Consider the following 19,224-nt stretch of genomic DNA (forward strand, 5'->3'; position numbering starts at 1 on the left):
GGCTCTGAAGGCGCGCGCATTGTTCCCTCCGCAGCCCGGTGCACAGATTCGACACAACACCGGTGTCCTGGATGCGCGATGGGAGGTCGCTGTGAACTTGTGCCGACGCCGATTTCTGTCATCCTCCCAGCGGAGGGCGAAGCGGAACCCGTCCTGCGAGCTCGTTAAGCAGAACCGTCATCCCGAAGCGAAGCCACCGGGCAATCTCTCCTCCTCTCCACACACACACACACACACACACAACAACAACAACAACCGGCTCCGCTCCACATCTGGAGATGGACGGAAAGCGGCCGAACCAGATGCTGTCTGCGGGAACGGGCTGCTGATTGGCGACGGCACTTCGCGTCGTGCACAAAAGAGGTCGCTTCCACTTTTGGATCGGGCATCAACGGAGAGCGACGCGGGACGATCCGTCCTCCGGTGCTGAAGGATGAACCGGATCCCCGGCGGCTCCGCGGCCACGCGCCCGGCGGTTCCAGCCGCTTTCTGGTGAGGAGGAGCGGATTGTCGCGAACACAGAACTTTACTGGATTTAAAGGTAATCCTTCCGTGGAGGACAGTCATCACTCATTACCGAAGCGGATCCGTTATACCTAAATGAGTGCACACGAGTGTAAACTAATCCGTTTTCTCATCCAGAGTGCACTGTAAAACCCCTCAAGTTAGTTCAACTCATATCATTTGAGTAGTTTGAGGTTATTAATTAGAATAATTAAAGTACACATAAACTTTTAATTTAAGCATAAGCAACTTAAGATATTAAATTCACTTGTAGGAATAGTGACTATAGTCACCTTCACTACGTTATTTCAGTTATATAACATGAGTAAACAATTCTTCTTTACCTCAATGCAACCATTATGTTTTCTTCTTTTCACACCAGTTCCTCTACACTCAGCTAAAGACAACTTAGTTTTATTTTGCATGGTTGCAATAATTGGCAATTGTTTATTTTTTATGATTTAGAATTCTTAAATTGAAGCTAAAGTCATTTTATAGAAACATTAAAAGTATTTGCACAGATTTATTGACTTATTTGATCACAACCTGATCATGTTATAACTAAAGCCAAAGTCAAGTCTGATCAAAGAGGTCAGTATAACAATTTGAAGTCATCAAAACTTCAAAATCTTCCCCCAAAAATGTAAGCATCCTCAAAACAACTGGGTTAATTCGGCAAAAATCGTAGTCGCCTATTTGTTGAATGAAGTTCCTCCAGCTCCTTCTGAGTATTTGTAATGGTACCTTACCTATTTGTTACGGCTTGGGTTGCCAGAAAAAGCACAAATGTGCAGTTTGCTAATTTATTTCAAACAGAAACAAGTCCAAGACAAGTTAGTTTCACTGTCTTCAACTAATAAAACAAATTGTAATGCCAGGAGCACATCCATATAAGAAAAAAAAGAAAAAAGAAAGAGAAATAAAACCAGAGAGAAAGACAAAAAAGGTGAAAAAAGGAGGATGATAGCTGTTGCTGTCTGGACTGAGTACAAGAGGGTCGCAAATATGAATCTGGACTTGAGGGTTTCTGCTCAACTCTGTCAGAGAGTTGCCAAGAACTTAGGTCTCAGTGCTTTTTTTTCTGATACAATGATTTAGGATGTCTGAGGACATCACAGTGCATAAAGACCGACGCTGGATTTGATTCGTGTGGGAGTCGAGCCCTCGAGCTGCCCGAGAAACTTTTACATCACTGTGATCAATACAGCCACAGCCTTTCTGGTGTACCTCGGAGAACCGCTGCGGTCACACTCCCCCGCTTGCCTCCAGATATGTACCCTGAAATCACATTACATGAGAACGATACCAGATACGTGAACTCTGAGGAGGCGCTCTGCAGAGTTGCCTGGGCACAAGATCCTCTCAGACAGGTAAAAAAAAAAAGGCAGCAGACGTGTGTTCAGTGGTCAGATGAGTCCAAAGTTCCAGCTGCTTTGTGTTGATATGAGTGAAAACTTTAAGAGCTGGTAAATGTGACGGCGTGAATGACTTACATATGTGTGGTACTTTCGGACACATCGTGGATTATAGGGTCAAGGTGGCATATTATCACTGGAAGTCATTGGTTACTTTAGCATTTCGGTTCCAAACCTCCTTCTGCATTACTTCCAATCATGTGGGTTTGTTGACACTAAGTGTGCATTACTGGCCTCAGCTATTAGAATCTGTCTTATGTTAAAATTGTTTAACGCAGCATAAAGAGGAGAAGACAACAAACCTTTGGGCAACTGGATAATTGCAACAATTACAAACTAGTTTGACTGAAGATTATAATTTAAAGTTGCGACTATAAACATGGTTATTTCGAATCATTTTCAGCATCACATTTTGGACACAGAAGTTATGTTTTCATCATAAATCAAAGAAGGCTAAAAATCATTTATATACCTACATTTATATACTCCTCTTTGGGAAAAGAAGGTGATTTGGACTTTTGGTGGTTTTTGTGAAGTTGCTCACATGTGGTGCTTTTGATATTATTGTTTACAATCATATTCGATGACCGTAAACTCACCGCTGACAGCTTTTGTTGTCAAAATAGTTGAAAATCTTACAGGTTTAATTTGTTTTTTTGTGTGTCTGAAGAAGTGTGAAACTACAGATGGATTCAGCGTGTAATGGAATAAAGAAAACTGAGTGCAGTGATCTGGCGGTGAACCCCCGGCCCCCTCCCGCCAAGCTGGCCCGACTGGAGCAGCACAGGATGGGATCCTCGACCCCCGAGAAGAGGAGGCCGGGGAGTCCTGTGGCCAAAACTCCCTGCCAGGCCCAGAAACCAATAACAGCAAGTGGACACACCAAAGGTACACGGTCATATAGGAGGACAGGTTGGACTGGGGTTGTCAACTGTGCCTTAAAATAAGAAATAATCCTGATTTGAAACTAAAAGACAAGTTCTTTATCAAGCTGATAAGAACCTCATTTGATCCTTACGTTTAAGAGCCAGTGAAAATCTGTTTATAGATGAGAAATGAACTGGAATGCGGTCTGAAGTTGTCTCGGCTGCTTTTCGGCTATTAAATTAAACGACAACATTTTATTTATCAAACACAAATGCTGGTTGACTTTGCTGAATCTGAGTTGTAAAAGCTGAAAGAAGTAGATCACTATCAGAAAGCTGAAAAGAGCAAAACACCAGCTATAAGATAAAAGCAGCAAATTCCAGCTAAAAGTTGAAAGTAACAAAAGCCTAGCTAAAAGGAACAAGACATTTGCTAAAAGTAAAAGAAAAATCGGTAGCTAAAAGCTTAAAATAGCAAAGGCTAGAGGGTGTGCATTACTGGCCTCAGCTATCAGAACCTGTGTCCACATAAAAGGGTTTGACACAGTATGAAGAGAAGAAGAAAAAAGTAGCAAAACACTAGTTAAAAAGTAAAAATAGCTAAAGGCTATAGCTGAAAGATAAATATAGTAAAAGGCTAACTAAAATGAGGAAAGCACTAGCTAAACGCTAAAAGTAGCAAAAGTGACACTGATTCTTGTTTTATGCTCTTTCTTTTAACATGACCCTGCATGTCATTATCTGGTAAATGTTCAATTGTTGCCTTTTTCTTGATGACGTAACTCTAAGTAGAAACGATGACTCACAACTAAACATTATCATTACCATTACACACTGCAATACATTAAAGTACCAACTTCCTCTGCAGCACCTTGTACAATCATGGTTTCTTATTTCAAGTCCTAAATGTTATCAACCCTACTTTGGTCAATAGACAGAAATATATAGGCCACCTGCCCGGCTTTCTGAAAGATTGTAGTTAGTTCCAAATGAGACAATGATAAATATGAGTATGACTGAGCAAGTTTGAAATTTCAACAATCAAAATATATTCTAGATGAATTCTGACAAATACATTGTGATAAATATCATGTTTGCCTGCCACACAGGAACCCTGCTGCCAGTGTTCTGTGTGGTACAGCACAAGGAAAGTTCTCCAGAGGTGGAGAGAAGAGAAGAACATGCTGAGTTTGTGCTGGTCAAAAGAGATCTGCTGTTTAATCAGCTGATAGAGATGGCCCTACTGTCGCTGGGATACTCCCACAGCTCTGCAGCACAGGCTAAAGGTACACAACACACACACACACACACACAGACAGACATACTTAGACTTTCTCCTCTTCTAGTTTTCATTGAGCTGTGTTTGTTCAGGTCTGATCCAGGTCGGGAGATGGAACCCAGTGCCTCTGTCTTGTGTCACTGATTCTCCCGATGCTACAGTGGCCGACATGCTGCAGGATGTTCACCATGTTATCACACTTAAAATACAGCTGCACAGGTAGGGAGCTCATACAGGAGTGGATCTTTGCAGCTGAGGCTCTTGTTTGTATTGCAGCCTCTAGAATATAACATTAGTCACAGTATCTAATTCTGAGGAAAACGTTTTTTTAAAAGCACAACATAAAATTAAGATCAACTGGAGTTCAATCAAGTTTTATTTTGAAAGAAAAATACCCTTCTCATAGACAAATGAGATCTTAGAGCCCATGCACAAACTAAACACTTGTTCGAATCTTCAAAACAAATGTGCACTCCGACATTCTCTGCTGCGAGAATAAGATGGTCTCAGAAAATATGAAGCTGAGAGAGTGATCGTTTTCTCAACCCTCACAAGTTTATTTCAAGCTTCGGTTTCCACACACAGCCCAGAATTACATTCACACCATGTGAGAAGGTGTGTGTGTGTTTTCTTTAGTTCATGAGACACTGTATGCACTTGGTCCAGAAACATTTAGACAAAGAAATGCCATGTGTGACCCAGCTGTGTGTGTTAGACTGAGTATTTATGGGGGATTTTACCAAAACAGTTTGCAAATAGTAAAAAAAGAAAAAAAAAAATTTCTTGTACTTTTTCTGTCTCTGAGAGGAAGTCTGCAAAGGAAAGTCAAAAAAGTCTTATAAGGGCCTAATTAAAGAGGAAAGTGAAAGCGCAACTTGCGTGAAAACACCTATAAACTGAAATATAAATTGAATTTCTTTTTTCTGGACTGTATGCAGTTGTCCCAAACTGGAGGACTTGCCAGCAGAGCAGTGGAGTCACTCCAAGGTGAGAAATGCTCTGAAGGAGCTCCTTAAGGACATGAATCAGAGCTCCCTGGCCAAAGAGTGCCCACTTTCTCAGGTATATCACACACACATGCATACACACACTATTATCACCCATGTGACCATTCCATATAGACATATAGACACTTGACTCTAGTTTTAACATCACATCCGAATTACTGATCCTGACCAAATTTCATTTGGAAACCTATAAGAAACATTTAACCATCAAAAACTGTTTATAAACATACACTCATATGCAGTAAACACACATATAGAGCAAGCATGCAGGAAAAAGAATGCATGGATGTATTGCCTTTGCCCTTCCATGTCCTGTGTGTGTTTCTATGGCGGTGTTTGTGAACGAGCATGTGGACCAATAATTATACAGGAAGTCCAGATGCTGCAGCTGATAAGGTCTGGGGATGGAGTGTGGGGGAGAGAAACAGATAAAGAGAGATGAGTATCTGTTAAAAAGCCATACTGCCTTGGCTGCTGCCTATCTGTATCTGCAGACTGCCAGTCTGTCTGTCTGTGGCAGCTCCACCAAACAGCTTCCTTTGCTCATCTGGACATCACTCTCATCTTTGACTTTGAGCTTTTTCTGCTGGTTTTCAGCCTTCATTTATCATGTGCAGACACAAAGAAGGAAAACATATGTATTAATTATAAAACAATTCGAACAGACCTTTTGAAATGACTGGTTTTACTTTGCCTAAAAGAGCACTGGACATGTACAGTTTAAAAAACGACTCAATTTCAAGCTTTATTTTTGAACTCCTTTCTTCGCTGCATTAAGATCTAACACAAGCCTCCTCCCCCATCAGTCCCTTAACCCCCCCTCTGCTGTTTGTGAGAAGCAGATTGAAATAAATATCTGAAGATGAAAGGTGTAATCAGATGTAAAGATTGCACAGGATGGTCTTAGGGGAAAAGCTGTGTGTGTGTGCATGTCAGAGAGTGAGATTCACGCATCGTCTCTGATGACCTCTGGTGTTTTGTCTGATAACACACACCTATGAAAGTACATGCATGCGTGCACACAAACTCACATTCTGACACACTCATCAGTCTTTATTATCCTATTTACCTGGGGGGTCTTTTTAATAACACAGATCTGAGTTCATTAATATCAGATGTGTGAACAGCTGAGACACTCAGGCCGCCCATCGCAGGAGCTGGGGAGACGTAATGAATTCCTTTTGTCTTTTCCCCTCCGTTTCAGAGCATGATATCGTCCATTGTAAACAGCACTTACTATGCAAATGTCTCAGCTGCCAAGTGTCACGAGTTCGGTCGGTGGTACAAGCATTTCAAGAGGTCCAAATGCTTCAAGGGTGAGAGAGATTTTAATTATTTTTACGAGCATCAAGTGTGAATTATGAGTTTTACTGAGCGCCCCTAATTCTACATTACATGCAATTTGGAAATTACCATAAAAAACATTAAACACAGCTATCTCATTATATGAAACACAACACAATGCAGGGGTTAGAAAAAGTGGACAAAAACTCTGACAAGTTTTAAATGGACTTGGACTAAAGCTGGGGGTCATTTAAATGGGATTCTATGGTTATTTACAGGTGCAAAGAGCAGCAGCAGCTGCTAGCTCTGTAGCTTGGATCACTTCTAGCAAAACTATCAGAAAGTCTCTGCTGAAATAACCATGTAATGTGAAACTGAAAGTGGTACAAATTAAGCAGTAATCCACTTTGGTCTGGGCTCTGCTCAGACTAGGTGTTAACTTGTCAGTGGAACCAGAAATAAACTGTATTTCTCCAAGCTAGTGCTGTTCAAAGAGCTATCAACAACTGGTAAGATAGTAACTGTTCATAACCTTTCCACAAAATCCAACATCACAATATTTGAACTTTCTCTTCAAGAACAATAGATTGACAGTTTGTCAAAATAAAATGTTGATGAGAACTACATGTAATGTATAAATTCCCCCCAATTAAGTGCAAAGAAATCAGGGTTTTTAAGAAGAATTATGTGAACTCAGGACATGCAACAATACAAGCACAAATAAAGCTATAAAAGAGTAGTCAGAGAAAATCCATCCTGTATTTTTTAATCAAATACTGCATCACAGTGGAAAAAGCAGTTTTTGTATGGCATTAAAATAAGATGACATGGAAGCTGAATAAAGTTAAATAAATAGGATAGTGCATTATGACTTGGGTTTTTTTGGGGGGCTCTGGGAGTTTGCAACCATGACATAAAAAATAAGTTTTTGAAGTTTAAGATAATTGCTCGCTGCTCAATAGAACCGACCATTAACCTGGATCTAATTTTGAATAGTTTCAGTTCAAACTTTTGACAACTCTGCATCTTTTCTTTCCTTCTTCTTTCTCCAGAGACTGACAGCTTTTCTGAGCAGCCCACTGACATCCCTCTCGCCCAGCAGCCACCTGCAGGAAGTCCAGCTGATCAGAACTCAAGCCTTCTTTTCCCTCATGGAGCAGTTGCCAACATTTGTGGTCGCCCAGCTCTTGGTCTCCACCCTCCTGGGTTGGTCACCCAGCCTCTCAGCTCCCAAATGGTCAACCAGCAGCTGGTCATGGCCCAGTTTCTCAACCAGCAGTATGCTGTTAACCGTATGCTAGCTGGCCCGGGCCTCTCTTCGCCTCCACAGCAGTATCTCAACCACCCTCCCGTTGGTAGGGCCCCTGCTATTGTCTTTTCCAAAGCACCCGATGCTCAAGCCTTACAGCAGGCACAGTGTGGCCCGGGTGGAAGTGCTGCAGCAGGGCCACAAAATCAGGCAGCCGCTGTGTCTTCAGCGGGACCAACAGACATACCAGGTGACATCTACCAAAATGTGAGAGAGGAGCTGAAGAGAGCCGGCATCTCCCAGGCCATCTTTGCCCGTGTGGCCTTCAATAGGACACAGGTATGGCTGTGGGGATTGCACGGGCTGAAAAGTTGGGTTTTCTGGTGTTCTGGCACATTGTCTTGGTTTGCTCACTGGCATGGCACACTCTGCAGTGCCCCCTCCCCCCTCGTGGATGTGTGATAATGTGTTTGTGCCAGCTCTCTGCAGTGCAAAGCTGGTGCCAGCAGTAAAGCAGCTGCTAGGCCGACTAATCACAGCCCCTTCGAGAAATGTTGCCTCGCTCTCTAACTCTTGCCTGATCCCATTGTCCTTCTATCTCACCACCTTTCACTCTGGCAGCCTTCCTGTTCTCTTAATCTCCACCTCCCATGGCCGATCCATCTTTTTTATCTTCTACTTTCTCTGTCTCCCTTTTTTTCGATCCATATCTTTCATTGACATCGTCTCTAAGACGAAAATGCTACATTATCTGAGCCCATCATCTTCTATTCAACACCAAATCAACAAAAAGAGGACCTAAATGACAAGCAAAGCCCTCTAATATTACTATTAATAATAATATTGCAATTATCTGAACGGGTTATTATCTACCCCCATGTTTCCTCTCTGGCTCCAAGGCACCTTGGTGCCAGTCATACACACTGGGCATTGCGCCAAAACATTATCTTGAAGTTAATGACACATTTGACAAATCAGACAAAGGCCCCCTTTGTTTAGAAGGCAGATTTTTTTTTTTTTTTTTTGGTGTGGGTGATCCAGTGGTAATTTATGATTTGAATAAGAAGGCTTTTCCACTCTTGCCATTTTTCTGCTAGTGTGAAATTGTCTCGGGGAGAAAGCATCGCAATTAGCATGAGGAGTTTGAAGGTTTTCCTGCATGCACTAAGAATAACGCCAGCTGAACAAATGTATACAGCAGTATGCTTACCGCTGACTGTATGAACTTGCTGTGAAACATTAAACTGCAAGGTTTTGTCAAGATGCCTGTTTGGACATTACTCAGAGCTGGATGTGAAGAGCTTTTACAAAATTCTTCCAGGCGTGTAAGGAACTTGACACCTGCTGTCTTTACATAAAGACAATGAAAGAATTGTGATATTTTGCACAAGATTCACCAAGTACGTATGATGTCTTAGAGATCGTCCAAGCTCTAAAAATAGCTGAACATTAATACGATCAGTGAGTAAATGTAAAATAAAAACATCATCAAGGAGAGGAAGGAACACATTTGGCTTCAAGCTCGACTTAGGTTTAGAATTTTGTATCGTTAGGATGTTTTGATTTTGTGAAAAGGTTATGAACAGCTAATATCTTACCTGTTGTAGACAGCTCTCGAATGATCTCATTTTCAAGAAACAAAGCTTAATTCTAGCCAAACTGATAAGCTAATGGCTAAGTGCTGTCATCTTGAAGCAATTTCAATGTCAAAACTCTCATCATAAACTTTTATATTGCAATCAGTTTAACATTACACAAACATTCTGGGGAAAATATTAAAATATTCTTGCTGGAAGTGCTACAGTTACTGCAGCTGCTGACAACAACCGTGCCTGCAAATAGCCGTAGAATTCTATGTAAATAACTGGAGAGTGCAAAATTGATGATAATATAAAAGACGATAAAACAGTCTTCATGTGATGCACATGATTCAAAAGAGCTGACCTATTACTTTAAGTACAACTGAAGACAGGGTTAAGCAACAAGTCAAGTTCAGTTTAAAAAAAACTACGGCCTATAATGACTCTAAAAAGGATTATTTAAACATATAACAACACAGCACCTAAAACATGAAGGATCCTTTTATAGATAATGCCATATCAATAGGCTACATATACAGGGTGGTGCTTATTGTAGTTTTATATAATATTTAGTTCCATAATAAATATTATATAGGCTCAATCACACATTTTTTAATGATTCTTAGAAAATAACTACACGTTGATGTTTCTTAGTGGGTTTTACATGTGTTTACCAGGGCCTTCTGTCCGAGATCTTACGAAAGGAGGAGGATCCAAAACATGCCTCCCAGTCCCTGCTGGTCAACCTGCGGGCCATGAACGGCTTCCTGCAGCTCCCCGAGGCCGAGAGGGATCGCATCTACCAAGAAGAGAAGGAGAGGAGTCTGACCGGATTCATTCCCAGCTGCAACAACACACCCCCTCGATCTACACAGGTCAGCCAGGGTAGAGGCTAAAAGGAGTAAAATGTCAAACAAGTTTGCTCTGAGATTTTTAACTTTACCACAGCCATGGAGAGGAAGTACGCTGTACACCCTCTCTCAGTTTTATCAGTCAAAGAAACCCCTTGAAGTACTAAATAATACACTTTAACTTCTCTCATAGGGAATCAGTAGTAATTAAGCAGGAGACATATAGTGCTATTCAAATTAATTTGATTAAATTATCATTGGCAAGTGTGAGCACTTTTATAAATGCAGACATTTTTACAATTTACTGGATTAAAGCATCAAAACCCAGCATATCAGCACTTCAGCTGTCAGGCATGATGATGGAAGGTTGTTGATTTGGGCTTGTTTTGGAGCCACATTGAGTCAATTTAGCCCCTGGCTGTGGGTTCATCCAGTTATATTGGTTAGCCAGAAACTTGCCTATGAAGCCTTTAACTTGGGTGTGCTTAGTAGCATTGTTAGCATTGAGCTCAAAGCCATACATGCTGAAATAAGGCCTTCAGGCAAATAGCATGACTGAAGACTACTGTTTATATTGTGTAATCAGTTTATGGATTGTCTCTAAACCAGATTAAATACAGTGATTATTTTTACTAATATATTCTGAGTTTTAGTACTCTTGAAAACAATCACCTCTTTTTTTTTTCTTATATAATGATCACAGAGGCCCTTTTATTATGCTGCAGCTATATTTCCCGTTAGGCCTACTTTGTAAACTCTTCTTTATTCTAAATCAAACCCTCTGGTGTTGAATAAAGCACATGATCCTGGCTCCACATTTCTTAATATCGTGTTTGTGCAAAAATATTAGAAGTCTGTTAGTTTGGGTAGGTTGCATTTCAACAGAATCCTCAACCTTTTCTCGTGTGTCTCTTTGTAGGCTCGACTGTCTCCAGTTACAGGCGACAGAGGGTTGAGGACAGACAGCTGTGTTCTCAATGTCAACGCCTCCATCTATGAGGAGATTCAGCATGAGATGAAGAGGGCCAAGGTGTCTCAGGCTCTGTTTGCGAAGGTTGCTGTCTCCAAGAGTCAGGTAGTCAAACGGCAAATCCCATGATCACGTCAAATCCACAACTTATTTCACCCAGTTGCTTGATTAAACGCCTAAATTTGGCATACTCTGATAACCCTATCTTTGCAGCTGAATCAGGGAAAAATGGCATGTATATGCGTGCGTGTGTGTGTGTGGAGAGAAGCCCAGATAATCAACCAGCAGCTGCACTCTGCAGAGGACTATCATCAGTGCATCAGACTGCTATTGTGTCCTAAATTATTGCTTTAATAGTTGCCATACACACGCACACACACACTGCTTATTTATGCACGCAGACATACTGTACAAATGCATGCAATTACACGCAAATGCACAAACACACGCAGGCACACAAATCCACTAATACAACAACACACACGCATGATTTGAGTGTTTATTGTTCTCATTTTTATGGCGGCCCCATAAGCTTGTTATTGCCTTTTGTTTTGAGGATAATTTCCCTGCATAAAACGGGGGAGAGTTTAGCTGTCTCTCTTTCCCCTCTTCTCGAGCAAATCTGCAATTTTTACACATTTTCTTTCTCTTTACCCCCTTTTTTTCCACTTTCTCTCTTCGTCTATCTCTTTTTCCGTGTTACCCAGTCATTTGGCAAGCAGAACCATGCTGAATCTCTCAGTCTTATCTGCACTGTGCATCTGGTTGGCATTTTGTGCTAAAACTGGGCTTCATCCAGGTGTGTGTTTGTGTGCGCGCGCTTGTGTGTGTGTGTGTGTGTGTGTCTGTGTGTGTGTGTACTAGTGTGCTTCTAATCATGCTGCAGTTCGTGATTATAGCCTTAAACTGCCACTCACAAGTTTCCTCTCCCGTGATGCTGAAACAATTAAAGCCGATAAGAAATTCTCCTAAGAATAGTCGGCACCTTCAAGAGTTTTACTTTTTATTGCACATGTTGTAAAAATAGAGGAAGCAGTTTTGTGGATAATTTGGCAAGAAAATGTGAATTTAGATAGAGCAAGGACGGGCAAAACACTTTTGCTTGAATTAACACCCCTAATCTTTGCACTTACAATCACTCATTAAAGGCAACGCATTCCTTTTAGGAATGCATATCACCCACCAGCATTTTAGGCTAAGATCATCTTATGTTAAGAACTGAGTTATAGCTAATTTAGTCAAACCAAGAAAACAACATTATGCATGATTTCAAACAGACAAACAGAAAAAAAATCTTGATTTCAGAAGTTATTGGCAAAGTTTTAAACATGGATCTTGGTTGATTAATTAGAGTTTAGAGTCTAAGTCAGGGATCATTCTCAGCTACTACCACACTTAATTTTATCTCAATATCTGTAAAATTGATTGAGTTATAACTATTTTTTATGTTGCCTAAGATTGCCTTGCTGTGGTGGCCATCTTGAATCAAGCTGACTCCAAAACTGAATCAGTTATGGAGGAGAACCCAGTGGTTACTTTCTAAAAGTTTCAGTAAAATGCAATCTGTGGTTCATGAGATATAACAATTCAAACACAGGCCACAACCATGAAAGGTGGACAGTCGTGTGTGTGTGAATGTGTTTGTTTGTCTGTTTTCCTTTTAGCAAAAAAAATATATTTTTTGAACCACAGTTTGAATTTTAATGAAACCTTGATTTCAGAGTTTCAGCTGCTGATGTCTCTGTCTTTTAAAGCTCAAAGTTACAAGTGAGCAGTGGATCTGAGTAAGAAGAACAGCGGAAAGTATGAACCCCCATGGGGGTATCTGCTTGTCTTTCACCACGTCCTTTCTCAGAAAGCATTTCTTGCTTTATGTATTTTATTATAATGGGAACATATTTTTAAAAATACACAAACTTAATAAATGTAGCCAAGGGGTGCAAAGTGTAAAGCGATGAGGACCTCTTGGCGTCAATATTTAATATTAGTATTTTTGATTATGTAGTCCTAAATGGGTGCATTTATCATTATAATGTATAAAAATCAGGTATTGTGCCTAATTGTTGTATGGAGACTAAAAAATGACCTACCTACTTACTTATCTACTCTCTTTCACCCAATTTAAAACGTGGAATTTTATTTTGATATCAGTAAGACATCTGTAAAGTTTTGTGACTGTATCTCTCAGTAAAACAGATTGACAGGTGAGACAGTTATGACTCTTTCTGCACTGCATAAACAACCAGATCACAATAACAGAGCAATGCACCATTCACATGGGTGCTAAACATCCTTAGAAATAGATTCCATAGTGTTAGGATGGTGGGATACGCCTCATCCACTCGGACACTGACCACTGGAGCACAACAGGGACGTGTCCTCAGTCCTCTTCTTCTCTTCTCCCTCTTTACAATGACTGCACTCCTACAAACATTTTGTCAAAGTCTGCTGATGACACAACTGTAGTCGGGCTGATAATGGACACACAAAAAGGTGGGCCGTGGAGGGGATCCTAGATTTGGTATTGTTTAATATTTAGGTCCAGAACAGGGACCTAAACACAATAATGCATTTGTTTTGTTTTTACTACCTAAACTATATATGTGTGTATATATATATATATATATATATATATATATATATATATATATATATATATATATATTTTACGTCCCTGAAGCATTTTTCTGTGCAGATTTTCACAGTAAGTTTGGTTCTTAGCACCTTGAACTGTATGTTACTGTACCTCCTGAAGGGTTGGCTTTGTGAGCTTCTGCGTTGGAAGGAGGATCCCTGCCCGGAGAATAGGACCCTGTGGGAGAACCTGTGCATGATCCGCCGATTCCTCAGCCTGTCGCAGACCGAACGCGACGCCATCTATGAACAGGAGAGCTGCAACATGTCTTCACAGCAGCACTGTGCTGACAGACTCTCGCTGCTCAGCAATGACAACACATTGGTAAATCCACAAAATAAACAATTTCATTACACATACAAGCAATTGTTGTGTAAACACACTCACCGCTGGAAAAACTCAATTTTAAGGAAAGTGTAGTAGACAAAATTAATGTATTCTTAACTGAAATACATATCATCTTCAGAGTATGTCACAGAAAATAGCACAACAAAGACAGTTACAGTAAATGTCAAAATGAAAAAGATGATTATCACAATAGGAATAATCCATGAGGCTGATTAGTTTTTGCTTGTTTGTTTTTTTCATTGCTTCTGTACAGATTTATGGCTTCTTTTTTTTTAGCACAGACTCATAAACAAAAGGCTATGTAGGACTGTGAGTGCACTGTTCATAAAGAACATATCAATCTAATATCAGACAAGGAAAAGTCATCTCTCTTCTATGGCTACAATAAAGACTGCCTCATGCATAAAAACATTGCAGACTGAGATCAAACAGTCAACCATACAATTTATTCCTTGCCAGAATGGCAACTGTATTTGCAAAACATTACAAATTCAACTGGACGCATTAAACTCTGCACACATCTTGGCTTGTTTTTAAGCACTAAGTGCTGAAAACCAAAGACTGGACATTTTTAAATTGGTTATTTTTACTTAGTTCAAACACAAAAATTCTACTAGTTCGTAAATTGAGATTAAAGAAATGACTTGAAAAGTCATGAATGAATATAAAATATATCAATATTCCTTAAGTTTAAGTCAATCACTTCAACCCATATATAAAAGACTCTCTGTCTAAGCCAAAGGTCATATAAAACTTTTTCTTCTCACTGTTACTGATTTTACTGATTTCTCCCAACAGTACCAACGCAACTCCCCAGTGATTCAGCAACACCATCTTCAACCCCATCAGCCACTTCAGCCAGAACCCGGGATTCACATGTCTCCACGACAACCATGTGCTGCATCACCAGCCGAGTCTGAGGGTGGGAGCGCCTGGGGGCACTCAAGAGTACACCTGGAGGGCAGAGGCAGTTGCGATGCTGAAAGAGGGGACGGTATGGAATGGGTCGAGGGGGGCAAGGAAATCAGGGACTGGGGTGTCACTGGGCAAGTGAGGGGCAACAGCAGAGAAAGCAACGAGCAGAAAAGGGATGGAAGCGTAGCCAAGGAAGGCAAAGACGAGGTCACGCAAGGCAGTAAAAGTGGAAAAGTTAAAGACAAACTGCATGTAAAGTGGTCGAGTGTCAAGAGCGAAGACAACAGGATGCCAGCGGTTTGCTCCGAGCACGGCAAAAAAGCGGGAGGTGGAGATGAGGTCCACAGTGAGGGGTTAAACGTGTCCGGTGACGCCCTGGGAATCTTGCAAAGCTTCATCCAGGAAGTGGGCCTCAACCCAGACGAAGAGGCGATCCACACCCTCTCTGCCCAGTTAGGCCTGCCAAAGTACATCATCCGCAGCTTCTTTAACAGCCAAGACCAGGGGCAAAGTGAAGACTACAGTCAGAGCCCAATGCACAGTTATGATAACCATCAAGGCTTTGCAGATCTTTCAATAGCAGACTTAACTACACAGGAGCTGGAAATGCATCAAAAGACAGAAGAACAAAATGAAGAGGAGAAAGAAATTGGTAGAAATGAAACAAGTGAGAGTTATGTTTTAAAAGAATTGGACGCTGCTACTCAGACCATCCCTCTTGTGAAGGAGGAGCAGGAGAGTTAACCTAATCCTAATATATTAACCATTATGTTTCCCTGTGATCCGCTATGAGATGATTTTCTTTACTGATATTATCCAACATCGATCCAAATAGATCTCAGTTCCGTTCACATATTGCTGCAAGACAGAATGGCAGGATTATGTATCAGGTAATACACATGTCCCGTTATACATAGTGGGGAAAAATAACTATTGCTGGTTATGAAACAACCAGGGACCAAAATCCCATTGATGCATGGACAGCAAAAAATGTTCAAAAAGTACACAGAGGACCATTCATGGATATATTTACTCCTAAGGTCAATTTAAAATCACCAGTTAACCTAACATCTATCTTGTTGAACTGTAAAGAAACGAAGTATCTGGAGGAAACTCACACAGGTAGTCCTCACAGACACTGGAAGACCGTCTTGCTGTGAGATGACAGTGTTATTGCACCACTTTAAATGTTGCTGACAGTACAATCCGAAAAGACTGAAGCAGTTCGGCCTGTTTGAAAGTGCTGCCACGAGAAACTTTCCTCTTTAAGAAACAAACCGGGCAGCACTGGATTTCAACATCAATGGCCTTCAGACAAACAGGACTAAGGTGGAGATGTTTGACAGAAACTAAAGACAACATATCACCAAGTATAAAAAATGGTGGTGGTGGATGGATGATTTGGGGTTGTTTAGCAGCCAAGTTTAATCAAATTTTTAAACTCCTTTGTATAACAGTATTCAAAAGTGAAATGTGAGGGTGTTGGCCCAGCACCTGACGCCTGGTCCAAATTTGGCAACGCATCAGGACAATCACCCCAAGGACCTCGGTAAATCTACAAGAGACCAGTTTGGAGGCAGAAAAGAATCACTATAGTCCATTTGAGTCCTACTGAAATGCTATGAGGAACTTAAAAGAGTTGTGCATCAATGAATGCTCACAGACGTTTCCGAACCGAAGCAACGTTGTAAAGAGAGCGGGTCACAATTCATCCATAATGACACGAGAGACTCATACGATCATACACAAGATAATTAAGTCCTGGTATTGCTGCTAATGGTGTCACTGAATCAAAGTTTGCTCTCAGTTCCTCACTCACTGCTCCTGCATTTTACTAAAACCATGGTAAATAAGGAATGAGTTGTATGATATTTCACATGTTTTTATTCATTTGCGGTTGTAGCTCCTGAATTTTAAAACTTGCTAAGAATCAGATGTTTTCATGACACACTGATATGTTTAAAAAAAAAGATTGTTAAAATTAAAGAGGATATGCTTTGAATCTTTATTCTATTAATTCAAGACGTTCTGTAACTTGAGCATCCTTGTACTTGAGACATTGCTAACTGTGACAGAGTCAGAGTGTACAGATGTTAACACGGAGGTGTCTCAAAACAGCGTCAATTCAATAAGTATCAGATCAATTTTTGTATTTAGAAAAATAAACTTTAATACCAGAAAGGTTTGTCTTTAATTGACTTTTAATACCTCAGTAGTTTTTTTATTCTAACAGTGTTTAAATGTTGCTGTTGTAGGTTGTCTAAACTTTTAAAATCTTATTTCTTCATAAAAGAAGCTGCTCATATTTGTCTGTTCTATAACATCTCACTGTCACACAAATACATCAATCCAAATGTTATCATATGAAACTGAATTATAAACATTTTTGAATCCATGAGGGAGTTGAACAAATGACTAAACAAGTACATTTTTTTATATAAACCTATTTCTCAAGTTTGTTTACAATATAATTTTATTTTGTGCTTCTCAAAGAACAAACCTGCTCCAGAAGACCTCACTGTTTTGATGCAGTATTTATATCCATGCATACATTTATCAGTCTTTATAAGTATTGTAGCAAATGTAAAAAATGTAAAAAACCAACTATAAAAGTTGACTTTTTACATTTTTGTTCTAATGCTGTTCACAATGATGAATCATTTCTTCACAAGAGAAGAGTTGAGATCATATAAAACTATGCATGCTTTTAAGTTTTGTAAGTCAGTTATTTTCTGCAGAAAACTCATATTTTTTCACGGTCTGAGCAAGATTAGTGTAAACCAGGACTTCATTTGCCTTCATTTTCATCACTTTAGCAAGTATTTTTCTTATTATTATTTGTTCTCATTGAAACAGAAAACAGAAAAGCTAAGTGTTTCACATTATGCCAGTATTTCATTTCTTTTTTCATACAGACAAAACAGATGATTGCTTTCATTAACAGATTATTTTAGACACATTTAGCTGGGATGGGTTAGCAGCATGTAGATCTGGATTTTAGGACAATCTGGGTGATTTATCACACAAAAGTGAGCGGAGAATGAAAAAAGACGAGATAAAACACATTTATCAGGGTGCTATTTTAGGTGAAAGATTAATAAAAATTTTAATTAACAGATGAAGATGTCCTCTGTTACTGTTTAAGATGCTTCTTTTTTCTTGCCGTGACTGCTTGGGTGGATTGGCGATGTTATTTCCAGCCAGCAGACAATAAATATACTCTCATGTTGCTCAGTGGTGAATCAGTGGATCTGTGGTTTTCTTCTATCACATGTCCCCTAGTGCTCGCAGTGGTTTCTGTCTTTCAGTCCCTCACTTCTTTAACTTTATTAGTTTAAAATGTTGTTTCTCTCCGTGCCTCTGTTTGTCTGTCTCTGCCCCTGACTCTCATCTGTCTCCCCTCGAGACTCCTCACATCACAGCTCCTTCAGTATACAGAGAAATTACAACGTTCAAGCCCCATTTGGTCAGAATAGCTTCACAGAGTAGTTCAACGAAGCTCTGCTCTTTACTGCCATCTGTTTCCATGACAATACTTTAGTCAGGGCCAAGGAGAGGCCATGAAAGCCTCATCATCAGTAATATTAGCTGCAATAATGATGATAATGGCGCTCTTGAAAAGCCCTGCCAGTGATAATGATGGTAATAGCAATGATGGTCATTATTTCTGCTTTGTGTTAACTCCCAACCATGCAGGCAAACACTTGACTGCACTATTATCGATTCAAAGATTTAAATCTGTTGCAGTATCTAATGAGTGAATCTGTACCACAAGGATTTTTGCTTTTGCCTGTTACGGACATTTTGTTCAGGTTCTTGTGTTGACTGGTGGCATTTAGTGATAAAGGTGTTTGTTAAAAAGACACGGACAGATCAGCCTGACTTGTCTGACCTCAGATATTACTGTAATTACGTTGACATAAAAGTGTGGCTGCAAGGTCCCTTCAGTGCTTTTAGCTATTTATGATGAGATTTTCTATCCTTAGTGGTGTGGCACAGCTGTCTTTGTTTTTTCAGTGCAGAATAGCATCATAATTTCTTTCAGTCCTGCATAGTTTGAGATGGCCATTCTCTGCATTTCCTCTAACTCAAAAATCTGCTTCTTTTATTTCTGAAGGAAGAAAAAATGCAGATAGTGATGATTTTTTTATTTATTTATTTATTTTTACATAAAATGCAGTTTAATTATAGTAATACCAAAACAATTCATTATATTCAAAGTGATTTCAGCACCTATTTACAGTCTGTTCAGTCAGACTGACATGCAGCGCAACCAAAATGTTTTTAACTAAGAGACCTATTTCCAGAAAATGATTGCGGT

The 19,224-nt window shown here is 40.0% G+C and overlaps 1 protein-coding gene across 1 annotated transcript; it reads left to right on the top strand.

Annotated features, from left to right (window-relative positions):
* satb1a (SATB homeobox 1a) lies at positions 1–17,075 on the top strand. Its single transcript, XM_037975654.1, has 11 exons — positions 1–541; positions 2,590–2,807; positions 3,895–4,071; positions 4,157–4,283; positions 5,003–5,126; positions 6,276–6,387; positions 7,408–7,943; positions 9,862–10,059; positions 10,955–11,110; positions 13,761–13,964; positions 14,787–17,075. The coding sequence occupies exons 2-11, from the start codon at positions 2,606–2,608 to the stop codon at positions 15,645–15,647; spliced, it is 2,697 nt and encodes an 898-aa protein (XP_037831582.1). The 5' UTR covers positions 1–541; positions 2,590–2,605; the 3' UTR covers positions 15,648–17,075.
* Positions 17,076–19,224: the final 2,149 nt, after the last annotated feature.

This window comes from Kryptolebias marmoratus, linkage group LG5 (genome assembly GCF_001649575.2).
Source record: "Kryptolebias marmoratus isolate JLee-2015 linkage group LG5, ASM164957v2, whole genome shotgun sequence".
NCBI lineage: Eukaryota > Metazoa > Chordata > Actinopteri > Cyprinodontiformes > Rivulidae > Kryptolebias > Kryptolebias marmoratus.

Excerpts from the sequence above, each read along its gene's own strand:
- satb1a (XM_037975654.1), top strand. The coding sequence starts at position 2,606 with ATGGATTCAGCGTGTAATGGAATAAAGAAAACTGAGTGCAGTGATCTG. Across the intron at positions 2,808-3,894 it reads AGCAAGTGGACACACCAAAG|GAACCCTGCTGCCAGTGTTC; the intron begins GTACACGGTCAT and ends CCTGCCACACAG. Across the intron at positions 4,284-5,002 it reads CTTAAAATACAGCTGCACAG|TTGTCCCAAACTGGAGGACT; the intron begins GTAGGGAGCTCA and ends GACTGTATGCAG.